Consider the following 17615-nt stretch of genomic DNA (forward strand, 5'->3'; position numbering starts at 1 on the left):
TTTGGAGAGGACCGTTCTTCTTCTACGTTGGTGTGTCAGGCGGGCTGGTGTCCAAGTGTTACATTAGCGCCGCCTCCTGTAGTCGCGCGTCTTCGACTTTAGACTTTATTCTTTAGACTTTATTCTTCAGAAGCGCAGGAGTTCAAAGTCCACGAGTTTACAGCGCCTGAGTTCCACGCACATGAGGCGTTCTCCTTCTTCCTCCTCCTCCTCCTCGTGCAGCACCGCGACCACCGCCATCTACGTTACCAGGATGTTGACAATAACAGGCCACGCCCCTCACGCCACGTCAATCCAACGATTGATGTGTAATTTAAATAAATGTCATTCAAAAATCTATGCATTAATGTTATATATTAGAGGTTTGAAATAGTTTGATGTACTGCAGTGGACGATCCCCGCATGAAGCATTATTAATATAAGATAACCTTTATTTATTTACTATAGGTGCAAATAAAAAATAAATAAATAAATAATATATATATATATATATATATATATATATATATATATATATATTTATATGTATACACGTTCATATGTACATGAATTTTATATATAATATAGTATTTAAATAAGTAAAGTTAAATAGTATTTAAATAAGCAACAACTATGCATATTTACTATAGCTTTTATTTCATTTATATATGATGTAATATGACTTTACATTAAGTATTGAGTGGCTATAATGAAGGAAAGGAAACAATGAGATGCAAATTGGGTCGTTTTATCCTTATGGGAAATTCATTCCATTGTTATAAACTATTAAGTACTTATCACTGTAAATAATGTATTTTATTTTGAGCAATGCAAAAATACATTGTCAAAACTTATTTAAGCAAGTACTTATTACTGTAAAGAATGCATTTTATTTGGCACAAATAACTGTCAGAAAATCTAAACTACTATTAATATTTACAGACCAAATGTTGCATAAGCTTTTATTAATACTAATACTAACACCAATACTGATAATGATAATCTTTTGTGGTTGAAAATGTTGAATATTTAGAATAAGGGACCATGGTCACGAGGTGTGATCGGAGCGCCGTGATTGGCCGACGCGAGAGGAGAGGGCGGGTGCAGTTCAGCGCGTGGGTTCGCTCGGGTGACACAATTATAACAACTTTATCTCCGCACCGAGACGCATTTTACCCACACATCCCCACACATTGGATACAACTATCGTTTCTTTGCATTCGACCCGGACTGGCACCACTTCTTTCGGCCCACAATGTGACGCTCGTGGCCGCTGCCGCCGCCGCTACACACGGACTCGACTTGCCCCCTCGGAACAGATTTACTTCTATTCCGATCCCTTTTTTTTCCCTCCTCATCTTTGTGGCGGAAACTTTCTGCTCGTTTTGTTTGTGTTGTTGTGGTGGTGTTTTCCGCCCGTGTGACCTGGTGGTAGGTACCGGAGCCAAGTGGCGCGCGTCTTGCGGGTAGATTTTCCATGCAATCGTGCGCTGGTGGTGGGGTGTCCGTGGCCGCCTGCACTGCCGCCGCCGCCCGGAGTCTCGGCTCGGGCTCGGCCGCCGCTGCTGCTGCTCCGCGCGGCGCCGCTGCCACCGCTGGTAGTGATGAGGAAAACAAAATGGCGGCGGGAAAAGCGAGCGAAGCCGAGGAGGACTGTCCGGCACTGACAGCCCCGGAGCGGGACACTCTGACCGGGATTGACAGGTCTGGGCCGCGACTCCGCGCACTTATGAACGCGCGCGGTGCTAAACGAGCGCACGATGTGTCTTTTCCGTGTCTTAAAAAGCGGTCCTCCGTGAGCAATGTTGTCGCTTTTCTTTTTCGCAGTTCACTCTTTGGATTTCAGAAGCTTCATGAAGATGGCGCCAGAACTAAGGCCCTAATGTTAAAGGTAGCGTTTTTCACTCGTTATTTGAGCCTTTAGAGACAAAATGCACACGCAGGCATTAACGCAGGCCGTTTGGTGTCGTACATTTGCTGTCAAAACAAACCGCTGACCCCGGCCCATGCATGCAAAGTAAGGCCCCTTTTGGAGCAGCCAAAGCTAGGTGGCTAGTTAGCTTCTTCCCATCTTTGCACCTGCGGCTAGGCATAAAACTAGCTATGATTTGATCTATTTCAATACGTTTAAAAGCACCTTATAATTGCAATAAACTCGCTATTACACCCAAACAGCATCTCATTGCGTTGTTTAGCATCAACGCCATCACGTAACTTACTACTGTATGGTAGCATTCAGCATTATTTATTTGTCTATCGGTTTGTGCACAAACGAGTACAAATAAAGGCTTAATACACATATAATGTACACGTACATATGCAACATTAAACTGATATTGACCTGAATTCACATAATGTGTAAAAGAGTCATCTAGAGAACAATAACTAATAGGCATTAACGCGAACAAATAATGACAAATGTATGAACGTTTGAATAACTTTGTTTAACATAACTAGAATTCTCCTTCTTCTTAGTAACATAATAATAAACTCATTTTTGGCATGCATTTTGTAGCTAAGCATTAAAAACGCATGGCTTTCAACATAAAGATTGTTACATCATCTTTTTTTAATGCTACAATATTCTTAAGAAATTAGATTCCAAAATAACAATAGTTTTTTAAATCAAATTAATTACCATAATTTGGTGAGATATGCTTCAACTTAATGATACAAAGAACAGTATTTCCTATAAAGCAACCTTTCACAACTAGTAATAATCCAAGGATTCGTATATGCATATTTATGTATAATTAAATAAAATATGTAACTTTAATGCCATTTGAATAATAAATCTTTGCCTGACAAGATTTATGTGCTATGCCTTTGGAATAAGAGGTCTAGGTACAATTGTATTTAATATTCATCCACCTTTAATTGTAACTTCTATTCAATTTTGCATAATTTGTTACTAGCAATTCAAAAGCTTTATGTCCAATTTTAATATGGCTCTACAATATAACCATGCAAAGATCATACACACTGATTACACTGCTAAAATGTCCGTGCCAAAATATATGTTTATATAATTTAAGAGCGGAAACCACAATTTTATACTGCTTCCAGTGTAATAATGATCCGTGCAATTTTAAAACAATTTTCATGTGACTTAAATGGGTTCTTGTCCAAAATGACCACGTTTTCACACTTTTACACATCTGTGGTTGCAGTGTTTTTTGTTTACATCATTCCTTGCTTGAATTAGCACTTTTTTTGTCCTTTTTCCTTGAAACTTGTAATTGAAACCCTTCACTCTATGGACGTATATAACTCAGTTTTAGAGTTAGTTATTGCATGGCTCACATTTTTAAGCCTTATTTTTTTCTGTGAATGTGGAAAAGGATGGTCAAATCCTCCAGCTCATTGTTGTCATGACACTAGGTGGTGTGGGACGCCACATGAAAGCTAGCTTGCATTAGAGCTGCACATGGCATTGGTGTAGCATCTCTGCAGAAAGCATGCAGCTACATATTTTGAGGCACCGTTACATCATTTTCCTTCGTTACATGTTTGTAGATGATCTAAATGCAATATTCACATTGTTTGAAATATAATTAGGAGTGCAAGTTGTTTTAAGATCTTTGGGAAAATATCTATTGAGAATTTTGTTTTAAAATTAGGATTCATGGGTCTGGTCTTGGTGATTCACTGCTACCTACCTCCCGGCATACTCTGCTTCTCTTATCATGTGTTTAGTGTTTGTGTTTACATGCTATAAGTATCCTATATTGCTGTATATGTTTACATTCTGCACTCATTATAGCATGATGGCCGCTGGTTGACTGATGCTTAATGTCATTTTGTTGTCACTTGTAACAAACTGAATCGCTAAACCAAGAATCCCAGACATTTCAGAACATGATTATCAGTGTTTGGTAGCGTTACTTTTGAAAGTAACTTGTTAAGTTACCTCCTTACTGCCCTGGAAAGCTAACATGTTACTTTACTGTACTACTGTGTAATAAAAGTAACGTTTTAGATACCGTTAACAACAACTAAATAAAAACTAACATTTCAACGTGAGAGTGTTTAAGAAGGTTAAGTTTCCCCTCTGGCCTTGAAAATATAGAATAAGTGCATGAGCCACAGTGTTCCAAACCAAACTCTTTCGAATTTCAACTCTCATCGTGGGCCAAATATTGTGTACAAAATAAAACAATAAAAAATATAAGAAATAAATAGCTTTTTTACAGCCTAGTAATAGTTGTGGAGACTGTTGCACAAATCTGCAGCAGAAGGAACAGGAACATGGACTTTTGATGTGATTTATGATATGAAATGTTCATATCACAGACGTGTTTCTGCTCAAACTCAATATAAGCTCATTATTTTCATAGTTTAAGGTGATCTTGGAGACAAATGATTCATGTAGTGACTCAAATGAGTCCATTGTGTTTGTGTTCACAGTCACATTAGTGTGGACACAGTCACATTAGTGTGGACACAGTCACATTAGTGTGTTCACAGTCACATTAGTGTGTTCACAGTCACATTAGTGTGTTCACAGTCACATTAGTGTGTTCACAGTCACATTAGTGTGTTCACAGTCACATTAGTGTGTTCACAGTCACATTAGTGTGTTCACAGTCACATTAGTGTGTTCACAGTCACATTAGTGTGTTCACAGTCACATTAGTGTGGACACAGTCACATTAGTGTGTTCACAGTCACATTAGTGTGTTCACAGTCACATTAGTGTGTTCACAGTCACATTAGTGTGGACACAGTCACATTAGTGTGTTCACAGTCACATTAGTGTGTTCACAGTCACATTAGTGTGGACACAGTCACATTAGTGTGGACACAGTCACATTAGTGTGTTCACAGTCACATTAGTGTGTTCACAGTCACATTAGTGTGGACACAGTCACATTAGTGTGGACACAGTCACATTAGTGTGGACACAGTCACATTAGTGTGTTCACAGTCATGTTCAGACTTTATTACACTCTGACTTGTGTTTTACCTGTGGCTCCTGATCTGTCCAGGTTTGTAGAGGATGTTTTCCTCTCAGAGCATCATCACAGAAGTTAGTTTTCTTGTTAGCTCCACATTAGCTTCACAAAACCGTCTCCTTTCTTTCTTCCACGTTTTTCCCAAAACCACACGTCTCTTTCCTCGCTCAGACGTCTCAAAAGAGCTTAAAGTGCTGTTAAGTGCGCAACACGCGTCGTTACTTCTCAGCACTTCTCCCTCTGCAGCACGCAGCAGTGCAGAGCCGCGCATTTGCAATTAAATCACGATGTGATCAAACGCGATTTGCTAATCGCAACGTACGCGATTAGAATGTGGTCATGTGCGGAGCTAGCGCCGGCGCAGCTAGCGCTACCCGGAAGAAGGACCAAGACAAACCCAACCCGCATGGGGTTTCGGGCAATCACAGAAGCAGTACACGTGCTTTCGTCTCAGTGAGAATCTCTAAGGTCTAAACGCAGGCAATTGACAATTACAAGTTTTGACAAGTTTCTCACTCTCTCATCCTCTTGAGACATGGTCTCAATGTGGTCATCTCACAATTTCATATTGTGAGAGGGAGTTCTCCACTTTATGGAGAGTAAAGACCAAGTCAAGGAATTCTCTGTCAACAAAGATGCTGGAGAACCTGATGCTCCTGCAACTGAAGGTCCAAATAACCCTATGATCCTGACCATGAGCCCTGTGTCCAACGGATGAAAAGTCCAAGAGCTGATTTATCCAAATGATTTCAGTCTGATGCTGCCATGAGCTAAAACTGTATACATTCATTATTGTGTATTATACAGTGTCCATTGGTAATACATTTAAATGACTATGTCTTTGTATTTATTCGTCATTCATTACGTTTTCTTACGGGGGAAAAAAAGAGGATACAATAAAAAATTAAAGCCGCAAGCGGCATCCAACGGCCCTCGCGGGCCGCCGGCCTTCCGACTCTGCTCTCTGCATTTTACAGAGTTGGCGCTAACGCAATTGTCTAAGAACTAAGACAGCGACACATTGGACATGTACAAAGCTGTGCTTAACCAGTGCAAATGAAGACAAATGTTGGTCGAATGTGCAGCTCCAGCGCACAGAGACCGTGACACTTGGAATAAAAATATGGATAACTTTTGATGCTCCGCTTGTGTAGATTATTTTCCCCAAATATGAGCTTGATCGAGCTATTGCCCACAGAGGAGTTCATTAAAGTGTGAAGCATAAATGTGAACATTTCAAGGATTTGGCGTTTTTCCCATTTGTGACATCTACCTGCGTTGCACCAATGAAATTTCCCCATGTGGGACAATAAAGGAATATCTTATCTTATCTTATCTTATCTTATATTTGCGGGTCCGCCACACAGAGACCGTAGCACTTAGAATCAAAATATGGATAACTTTTGATGCCCCGCTTGTGTAGATGATTTTCCCCAAATATGAGTTTGATCGGACAATCGCCCTAGGAGTTTGTTAAAGTGTGAAGCGTAAAAATGTGGTGATTTGAGCGATGTTGCGGTTTTCCCATAGGGATAACATGGGAGGTTTCTGTCATCGCTACGACTACGCCGTAAAAAATAAGGCATTTGTCTGATTGGCTTTTTTGATCGGGACGCCAAAATAGAATTTTGGGTAAAGTTTAGAACATTTTGGTAAAACTAATTTTTGACCTTCAATGTTAATTTAAAGGTCACTCTGTAGGGGGCGCTATCGCGGCCATTTCAATTTTGTCAGCCTAAACTGGTCCAAACTAGAAAGTTTAACAACTGATTCAAATTTGGTCCTAATCGGACTGGTTTTGATCAAATGGGAGCAATTTTTAGACCTGCAATATTCCAAAATAAGTTGTCCAACTTTGCGGCTGCGCCGCACACAGACCGTAAAAGGTATCTCAAAAAATTGGATAACTTTAGATGCCCCACTTGTCCAGAGAACGTACGCCGATTTTGAAGTCGGTGGGCAAAACGCCCTAGGAGGAGTTCGTCAAAGTTTGACATGAACAAAATGGCTAACACAGCGCGTTTTCATTTTCAAAGGAAGATGGCGGCCATAGGGTAAGTCTGGGGGCGTGGCCACAATATTCTTTTTTTTTTGTCCTCACGAGAGGAATGCGTGTCCCGAATTTCGTAGCTTTACGCCAAAGTTGACCTCGGGGCGTCTCCCATAGGCGCAATGTATTTTGACTTTTGTCGGTGGCGCTGTCGCGCCATTTTTTAACGAAAAAAAAAAAATGGCCCAGAAAAAATAAAATTTTTCGCCGATTCTGAATTTTGGGCAAATTTGGTGAGTTTTTGAGCATGTTCAGGGGGTCAAATTAGAGTTCAAAGCGATGAAGAACAAGAAAAATAATAATAATTAAAGCCGCAAGCGGCATCCAACGGCCCTCGCGGGCCGCCGGCCTTCCGACTCTGCGCTTTTGACTTGATAAAGATGGCGCCCTTATTGTGTGTTGAATAAAAAAAGAACTTGACAGACGGCGACACATTGGACATGGCCAATCCAGTGCAAATGAACACAAGTGTCAGTCAAATTTGCTGCGCCGCCGCACAGAGACCGTAGCACTTGGAATAAAAATATGGATAACTTTTGATGCCCCGCTTGTGTAGATGATTTTTCCCAAAGTAAAGCTTGATCGAGCTATTGCCCACGGAGGAGTTTGTTAAAGTGTGAAGCGTAAATGTGAACATTTCAAGGATTTGGCGTTTTTCCCATTTGTGACAGTATATTTGCAGCTCCACGGCACAGAGACCGTACCACTTAAAATCAAAATATGGATAACTTTTGATGCCCCGTTTGTGTAGATGATTTTCCCCAAATATGAGCTTTATCGGGCAATCGGCCTAGGAGGAGTTCGTTAAAGTGTGAAGCGTAAAAATGTGGTGATTTTAGAGATTTCGCTGTTTTCCCATTTCTGACATATATTTGCGGGTCCGCCACACAGAGACCGTAGCACTTAGAATCAAAATATGGATAAGTTTTGATGCCCCGCTTGTGTAGATGATATTCTCCAAATATGAACTTGATCGGACAATCGCCCTAGGAGGAGTTCGTTAAAGTGTGAAGCGTAAAAATGTGGTGATTTGGGCGATTCTACGATTTTCCCATAAGGATAACATGGTATGTTTCTGTCAACGCTACGGTTACGCCGTACAAAATATGACTTTGGCTCTCATACTTTTATGATCAGGATGGCAAATTAGAATTTTGTTCAAAATATCATGTCATTTGGAAAAACTCTATTGCTTATAGGCCACTCTGAAGGCCAAATAGTCAGAATTCTGGGAAACGTTTGCGGCTCCGTCGCACAAAGACCGTAAAAGTTATCCTTAAAATTTGGATAACTTTAGATACACCACTTGTCTAGAGGACGTACACCGATTTTGAGGTTGGTGGGCAAAACGCACTAGGAGGACTTCGTTAAAGTGTAAAACATAAAAATGTGGTAATTTGAGAGATTTTGTGGTTTTCCCATAGGGATAACATGGGAGGTTTCTGTCATCGCTACGACTACGGCGTAAAAATTTAGGCATTTTTGTGATTGGCTTTTGTGATCGGGACGGCAAAATAGAATTTTGGGTAAAGTTTAGACAATTTTGGTAAAACTAATTTTTGACCTTCAATGTTAATTTAAAGGTCACTCTGTAGGGGGCGCTATCACTGCCATTTCAATTTTGTCAGCCTAAACTGGTCCAAACTAGAAAGTTTAACAAATGATTCAAATTTGGTCCTAATCGGACTGGTTTTGATCAAATGGGAGCAATTTTTAGACCTGCAATATTCCAAAATAAGTTGTCCAACTTTGCGGCTGCGCCGCACACAGACCGTAAAAGGTATCTCAAAAAATTGAATAACTTTAGATGCCCCACTTGTCCAGAGGACGTACGCCGATTTTGAAGTCGGTGGGCAAAACGCCCTAGGAGGAGTTCGTCAAAGTTTGACGTGAACAAAATGGCTAACACAGCGTGTTTTCATTTTCAAAGGAAGATGGTGGCCATAGGGTAAGTCTGGGGGCGTGGCCACAATAATATTTTTTTTTTGTCCTCACAAGAGGAATGCGTGTCCCGAATTTCGTAGCTCTACGAAGTTGACCTCGGGGCGTCTTCCATAGGCGCAATGTATTTTGACTTTTGTCGGTGGCGCTGTCGCGCCATTTTTTAACGCAAAAAAAAATGGCCCAGAAAAAACAAAATTTTTCGCCGATTCTGAATTTTGGGCAAAGTTTGGTGAGCATGTTCAGGGGGTCAAATTAGAGATCAAAGCGCTGAAGAAGAACAAGAAAAATAATAATTAAAGCCGCAAGCGGCATCCAACGGCCCTCGCGGGCCGCCGGCCTTCCGACTCTGCGCTTTCGACTTGATAAAGATGGCGCCCTTATTGTGTTGAATTAAAAAAGAACTTGACAGACGGAGACACATTGGACATGGCCAATCCAGTGCAAATGAACACAAGTGTCAGTCAAATGTGCTGCTCCGCCGCACAGAGACCGTAGCACTTAGAATATAAATATGGATAACTTTTGATGCCCCGCTTGTGTAGATGATATTTCCCAAAGTAAAGCTTGATCGAGCTATTGCCCACGGAGGAGTTTGTTAAAGTGTGAAGCATAAATTTGAACATTTCATAGATTTAGCGTTTTTCCCATTTGTGACAGTATATTTGCAGCTCCACGGCACAGAGACCGTAGCACTTAGAATCCAAATATGACTAACTTTTGATGCTTCCCTTGTGTAGATGATTTCCCCCAAATATGAACTTGATCGAGCTATCGCCCTAGGAGGAGTTTGTTAAAGTGTGAAGCGTAAAAATGTGGTCATTTTAGAGATTTCGCTGTTTTCCCATTTCTGACATATATTTGCGGGTCCGCCACACAGAGACCGTAGCACTTAGAATAAAAATATGGATAGCTTTTGATGCCCCGCTTGTATAGATGATTTTCCCTAAATATGAGTTTGATCGGACAATCGCCCTAGGAGGAGTTTGTTAAAGTGTGAAGCGTAAAAATGTGGTGATTTGAGGGATTTCGCGATTTTCCCATAAGGATAACATGGGATATTTCTGTCATGGCTACGGTTACGCTGTACAAAATATGACTTTGTCTCTCATACTTTTATGATCAGGATGGCAAATTAGAATTTTGTGCAAAATATCATGTCATTTGGAAAAACTCTATTGTTTATAGGCCACTCTGAAGGCCAAATAGTCAGAATTCTGGGAAACGTTTGAGGCTCCGTCGCACAGAGACCTTAAAAGCTATCCTTAAAATTTGGATAACTTTAGATGCCCCACTTGTCTAGAGGACGTACACCGATTTTGAGGTCGGTGGGCAAAACGCACTAGGAGGAGTTCGTCAAAGTTTGAAACAGAAAAATGTGGATATTCGAGAGATTTAGCGGTTTTCCCATAGGGATAACATGGGAGATTTATGTCATCGCTACGACTACGCCGTAAAAATTAAGGCATTTGTCTGATTGGCTTTTTTGATCGGGACGCCAAAATAGAATTTTGGGTAAAGTTTAGAAAATTTTGGTAAAACAAATTTTTGACCTTCAATGTTAATTTAAAGGTCACTCTGTAGGGGGCGCTATCGCGCCCATTTCAATTTTGTCAGCCTAAACTGGTCCAAACTAGAAAGTTTAACAACTGATTCAAATTTGGTCCTAATCGGACCAAGGAGGAGGAGTTCGTCAAAGTTTGACGTGAACAAAATGGCTAACACAGCGTGTTTTCATTTTCAAAGGAAGATGGCGGCCATAGGGTAAGTCTGGGGGCGTGGCCACAATGATTTTTTTTGTTTGTCCTCACGAGAGGAATGCGTGTCCCGAATTTCGTAGCTTTACGTCAAAGTTGACCTCGGGGCGTCTCCCATAGGCGCAATGTATTTTGACTTTTGTCGGTGGCGCTGTCGCGCCATTTTTTAACGAAAAAAAAAAAATGGCCCAGAAAAAATTTAATTTTTCGCCGATTCTGAATTTTGGGCAAAGTTTGGTGAGTTTTTGAGCATGTTCAGGGGGTCAAATTAGAGTTCAAAGCGATGAAGAACAAGAAAAATAATAATAATATTTTTAGCAAAAACAATATAGCCGTTTCCACTATAACAACAAATTATACATCGTTTGAAAGCTCTAAGCCTTCCCGATGCCGCCATGGGGTGGAATCATCATTACGAGCGCTTACGCGCTCGTCACTCCCTATTCCGTCGGGATGCCCCGCCCACTCCCCATAGACTTCCATTGATTTGAGCAGATACAAGCATGGCCCATGCCTGCGGCATGGATTCTCGCATACGGGACAATGCCAGGAGGGTTTTTGAAGGAATGCAGCGCTTCGCGCTGCTGTTGTCAACAATTAGTGAATGGGCTACGCCCATTCACTAATTGTTGACTATTTCTGTCATAGCAGGAGTAAGTATGCATGATCCATGCCTTCGGCATGGGCTAGTTCACTGTACTTGCCAGGGGCGACGGGGCACCAAACATGCGGGCTGCGCCCGCATGTTTGGTCAGACAGTTGCAACGCTGCCTTCGGCAGCGTTGCGGGAGCAATAGGCCCTCCGCCCTGCTGGGGCTCGGGCCTAAAAATAATAATATTTTTAGCAAAAACAATATAGCCGTTTTTTCTATAACAACAAATTATACATCGTTTGAAAGCTCTAAGCCTTCCCCATGCCGCCATGGGGTGGAATCATCATTACGAGCGCTTACGCGCTCGTCACTCCCTATTTCGTCGGGATGCCCCGCCCACTCCCCATAGACTTCCATTGATTTGAGCAGAAACAAGCATGGCCCATGCCTGCGGCATGGATTCTCGCGTACGGGACGATGCCAGGAGGGTTTTTGGAGGAATGCAGCGCTTCGCGCTGCTGTTGTCAACAATTTGTGAATGGGCTACGCCCATTCACAAATTGTTGACTATTTCTGTCATAGCAGGAGTAAGTATGCATGATCCATGCCTTCGGCATGGGCTAGTTCACTGTACTTGCCAGGGGCGACAGGGTACCAATAACAGTTGCAACGCTGCAACGGAGCAATAGGCCCTCCGCCCTGCTGGGGCTCGGGCCTAATAAAAATCACACAATAAATCGCAATATTGGGGGGGGGGGGGGAAATCGCAATTAGATTATTTCCAAATCGTTCAGCCCTATTCACAATTTAGTTTTTAATATCCAGCCATCCGCAGCGTCCCAAACGTGTACTTGTTTGGTCATTTTTCTAAGCCAATTATCAGCTTGGGGCTTTTAATGCAGAGGCCCACAGCCAATCCTCTGTCATAAAAAAAAAGTGGTTTAGAGTAGAATTCTGACTTGGCAAGAAGGAATTGTATTACTTTTTTCTTTTTTGTTTGTTAAATGCTATGATTAAACATATTTATAAGACAAAATAGAATCGAATTCCCATATGTGAAATGAGCTTAGAAACTGGTCAATATAGTAACATTCATATCATTCATAAATGAATACATCAATGGTAAACTTGGAAAACATTTAGGCTAACTGCATGCACTTAATGCTTTTGTATTTAAAAGAATAGGCAGGCTGAGAAATAGATTTTCAAAGTTAGGGGCCTGGGGGGCCCTTCATAAGAACAAGATAAATGTGTTGTTTTAAACCTGGTTATTAGCATGTAAAACAATTGAAAGTACTTTGATCTGTTATTTGATATGAAGAGCACAAATACTGAATCATATAAACCAGAGATCATGATCTTTTAAACTGTTTAATTCAATATAATAATGTTTCTTATATATAAAATAAATACTGTTTACAGCATTTGACACAAGGAGATCTTGTGGAATATATGAAATCACGTCCTACAAAATAAACTACTAACATATATACATTGCCCCGAAAATTAGACCGGGCATTTCCGAGGACACGTGAACGCAACACGAACGCAGCGCGCACTGTTCGGCACTGCTCGGCACTGCTCGGCACCGCTCGGCCAATGAGAAGCGAGAAGACGTGCGAAGTGGGCATGTCTGTCAAAACGAAACTTAAGCGATGAAAATGCAATATGGCCAAATTACTAGTTAAATCTCGATTTTTTTCGAGGAGGGGCATGGCGGGCCCCCTCCTATTTCAAACCGCGGGCCCGCCGGAGATTCAACTGCTTGCGGGCCCCGGGCCCCTGTCTATTTCGCAGCCTGATAGGAATAGTCAAATTATTGCTAACTTGTACTTGTACTTGTGGAATTTGGTCTCTAAGTTTGGCTTTGTATTGCCAGGAATTGGGCAACATTGTTTATTTCTCTTAGAACACGGTCTAGGACTGAGCAATTTGAGTCTAATCCAGATCCAATCATTTCAAATGGTCAGTGATCAGCTCGGTTCTGTTTAATTGAGAGCTCCACAGCCAAAAGCATGTGGTTTGTATCAGAGTTCAGACTTTGGAGGAAGAAATGAGGTGTTTGATTTGCATGTTTCATGACATTGGAGTGTAATAGTGCGTTCAGACCGGGCGTCAAACTTCTGCGTCGGGCGTGAATTTGACATTTAAATGTACGTTTGAAGGATCATCATCTCTGATTGGCTGCTGTCACTAAAACGTTCAGCTTTGTCCAACCTTTCTGCGTCGGCCGCTCTGGACGTGTTTACATAGACTTTGAATGTAAACTGGACACGTTGATGCTTTGGTGTGAACGCCCGGTAAGACATGATGAGCTGTTGATGCAAAGGTTACGGTCATTTTTAAAAGTCTTGTCTGGACTTATAAATGTTGTTAAAGTTATAGTAATTGTATAAAAAAGAAATTGAGATGAATAAATACAAGGGAAAATGTAAAACATAATTGCTAATAGGCTCAAAAATAATCATAGCTGTAATTTTAAACACAAAATCCTTTCTTTATGTTACTTTGTGTTCTCAAACCTGTTCTGATAAAGCTCATGCTAAAACGACTAAAGGAAAATCACATTTTGATGTATTGATACTTGCTCAAATTAGTATCTTGTTTGGATACTGTTTTTAGTATAGATTAGTATCGATTTTAGATACTTTTACCAAGCCTTTTGGGGGTTTTGAAGATTTTTTGGTCCCATAGGTTTTATTAGACAGGAAAGGACATGCATAGAAATGAGGACATACATTAAACTGTCAGAGTTAGGATTGGAACTCGACACTGCACACAGCACTTACCAAGCCTTTTGTAATCTTTATTTTGGGGTGAATGTATTGGACAATAGTAAAGTTGAGGACATTGTAGTCTTCAGTCTCTGTGTTGTCTTGTGTCTATGGGGCACAGACTCCGCTCCGGCACAAAAACAAGCTCGAGATAAGACATGTAGAACTAGCGGCTTGTGGCTTTTAACACAGACGGAACAAGAAATGTGAACGTTCCACACCTTTTTGAGAACTAGTGGTTAGTATATAGTGGTTTATACAACACACACAAAGTGATACTGAAACTGGTATTGAAACTAGATACTCGTTTGAGAAAGTATGCTGGGCTGAAAAAACAAGAATAAAAAAGGTGACCAAAATCATGATATTTTGATACTGATAAGGTTTTTAAAAGTATAAAACTACATGATAATGATGAATAAATGGTGCTTTTCTCAGTGAAAAGTTTAGTTTTAACATCGTGACTGATCAGTGAAAGAAAGATTTTCACAAAATGTGACCCTGGTGACGCTAAAGTAAGATGAACTAAAAGTTTAGGCTTTCCGGATTAAGTAGATTTACAGGCACACGTTTGGCTCTGCTCCAATCACAGTGATGCAGTTCAAAACAAAAGCAAGGCATCTGGCTCAAACATCTGCCAAGAAACTCAAGAGTGTCCCGAAAATGCACGAGAGATCCTGCATTTAGGTGTTTAGATTTAAATTGGTGATGCAGCGACCAGCTTCATTTGCCCTGCTGCTCCACCACGGACACTAGACCTTGTAACGTCTCCTCTCTAGACTTTGCTGTACAAAAATAAGCACTTCATTTCCTATCTCGTCCATTAATTCTTGGAGTTGCCAACAACCACAGAGCGAGAAGGCCTTTGTGCTTCAAGGTTAAAAAGAATACATTTAAAAACATAACTCTGATCAGAGCTCTCCCCAGAATGTTTAAAAGGGATGGTAAATATGTCTCATATGGGGTTGCATTTTCCTCCAAGGATGGTTTAATGTACCTTCATTATTAATGTACATGCACCCTATTACATATTATTACATGGTGTATAAGCCTAAACATACTATTACATGGTGTATAAGCCTAAACATACTATTACATGGTGTATAAGCCTAAACATACTATTACATGGTGTATAAGTCTAAACACACTATTACATGGTGTATAAGTCTAAACACACTATTACATGGTGTATAAGCCTAAACACACTATTACATGGTGTATAAGCCTAAACATACTATTACATGGTGTATAAGTCTAAACACACTATTACATGTGTATAAGCCTAAACACACTATTACATGTGTATAAGTCTAAACATACTATTACATGGTGTATAAGTCTAAACATACTATTACATGGTGTATAAGTCTAAACATACTATTACATGGTGTATAAGTCTAAACACACTATTACATGGTGTATAAGTCTAAACATACTATTACATGGTGTATAAGCCTAAACATACTATTACATGGTTTATAAGCCTAAACATACTATTACATGGTGTATAAGCCTAAACATACTATTACATGGTGTATAAGTCTAAACATACTATTACATGGTGTATAAGTCTAAACACACTATTACATGGTGTATAAGTCTAAACACACTATTACATGGTTTATAAGTCTAAACACACTATTACATGGTGTATAAGCCTAAACATACTATTACATGGTTTATAAGCCTAAACATACTATTACATGGTGTATAAGCCTAAACATACTATTACATGGTGTATAAGTCTAAACATACTATTACATGGTGTATAAGTCTAAACACACTATTACATGGTGTATAAGTCTAAACATACTATTACATGGTGTATAAGTCTAAACATACTATTACATGGTGTATAAGTCTAAACATACTATTACATGGTGTATAAGCCTAAACATACTATTACATGGTGTATAAGCCTAAACATACTATTACATGGTGTATAAGTCTAAACATACTATTACATGGTGTATAAGTCTAAACACACTATTACATGGTGTATAAGCCTAAACATACTATTACATGGTGTATAAGTCTAAACACACTATTACATGGTGTATAAGTCTAAACATACTATTACATGGTGTATAAGTCTAAACACACTATTACATGGTGTATAAGTCTAAACACACTATTACATGGTGTATAAGTCTAAACATACTATTACATGGTGTATAAGTCTAAACATACTATTACATGGTGTATAAGTCTAAACATACTATTACATGGTGTATAAGTCTAAACATACTATTACATGGTGTATAAGTCTAAACACACTATTACATGGTGTATAAGTCTAAACATACTATTACATGGTGTATAAGTCTAAACATACTATTACATGGTGTATAAGCCTAAACATACTATTACATGGTGTATAAGCCTAAACATACTATTACATGGTGTATAAGTCTAAACACACTATTACATGGTGTATAAGTCTAAACATACTATTACATGGTGTATAGACCTATCCACCATCAAGACATTTGAATATTATATAATATTTATGGAATATCTTTTTTTGCTCCAAGAGCTGTGTTGTTGCGGGGTTTGTTTTGGGCCTTCTGGGTAGTGCGTAGCACGTCACTAGAGTGTAATCTCTGATTGGCAGCTGCGCCGCTCCAAAACGCAGGATTCGCGCTGCACAAACGCTCAAAACGCTGGACGCCCAAGACAAGTCCACATAGACTTTAAATGTAAACTGGACGCTTTGACGCGGCGGTATGAACTTGTTTATTTGAACCAGTATTTTAATGATGGCTCTACCTAAAATATGGGATGAAGTTTTAGGGAAGGTTTATTTTCCCCCCATGTCGAATCGGATTTTGATTTATCTTGTTAGATGCCATCCCTGAATGTACGCAGTGAGACCCCTGCTAATGCATACACCATGAGGTCATGAGGCTGTATGTTTGATGTACCCCGACCCAATATTTTTCAAGTGGGTCGGTAGGTAAATTATTATTTTTTTTTAACTTTGAAGGCATAAAAAATTCTCAAATTTGTCTTTTTCACCAAGTCCACTAGCACATCACGCCACGTATCAGTCTGTCTCAAAACCATCAACTTATTCTTAATCTTCACTCTTTTTCCACATTTCGACCGATCTGTCACCGACACACTGAACACACATGTTGTCGCCATTTTTTGATTCTGCCAGTGACCCGCAGTGACCGCCTGGCGTCGGGCTTCAACAGTCAATGAGACGTTCTCCTTTCGTGTTAGTTACATTTTCGGCTTTAAAATATTTCTACCAAGTTCCAGTGATACAATATTATTCAACACAACGCTTTTTTCAAAAAACGGTCGGTGAGTCGGGCGAGATGTAAGACAAAAAAAAATATTTGGCATCATTTTTTTCTCTGTTTCTTTTTATTTTATTTTACATGATTTGGCATCATTTTGACAAAATGCTGATTATTATTTTTTTCCAGTTGGCTATTTTTTTTACCAAGTCGGTCGGGTTACGGCAAACAGACATATCTTTTTGCTCTACCTTAAAGCAATCTTCGGAGCATTCACACATAACTGTAATTGGAGAGATTGAGCAGTCAATCACACAG

At 39.9% G+C, this 17615-nt stretch overlaps 1 protein-coding gene across 4 annotated transcripts in view; it reads left to right on the plus strand.

The window, feature by feature from the left end:
* Positions 1-1432: 1432 nt before the first annotated feature.
* Positions 1433-17615, plus strand: part of LOC140357029 (lysine-specific demethylase 6A-like) — a 101950-nt gene continuing 85767 nt past the window's right edge. For all 4 annotated transcript variants that reach the window (XM_072442019.1, XM_072442047.1, XM_072442056.1 and 1 more), the window contains exons 1-2: positions 1433-1683; positions 1807-1870. In XM_072442019.1, the coding sequence (XP_072298120.1) occupies positions 1457-1683; positions 1807-1870 (291 nt within the window). In that variant the 5' untranslated portion in view covers positions 1433-1456. The remainder of the gene's footprint in view (positions 1684-1806; positions 1871-17615) is intronic.

Source organism: Eucyclogobius newberryi, unplaced genomic scaffold (assembly GCF_026437365.1).
Source record: "Eucyclogobius newberryi isolate DKJ021-1_F unplaced genomic scaffold, fEucNew1.0.hap1 SCAF_1, whole genome shotgun sequence".
NCBI lineage: Eukaryota > Metazoa > Chordata > Actinopteri > Gobiiformes > Gobiidae > Eucyclogobius > Eucyclogobius newberryi.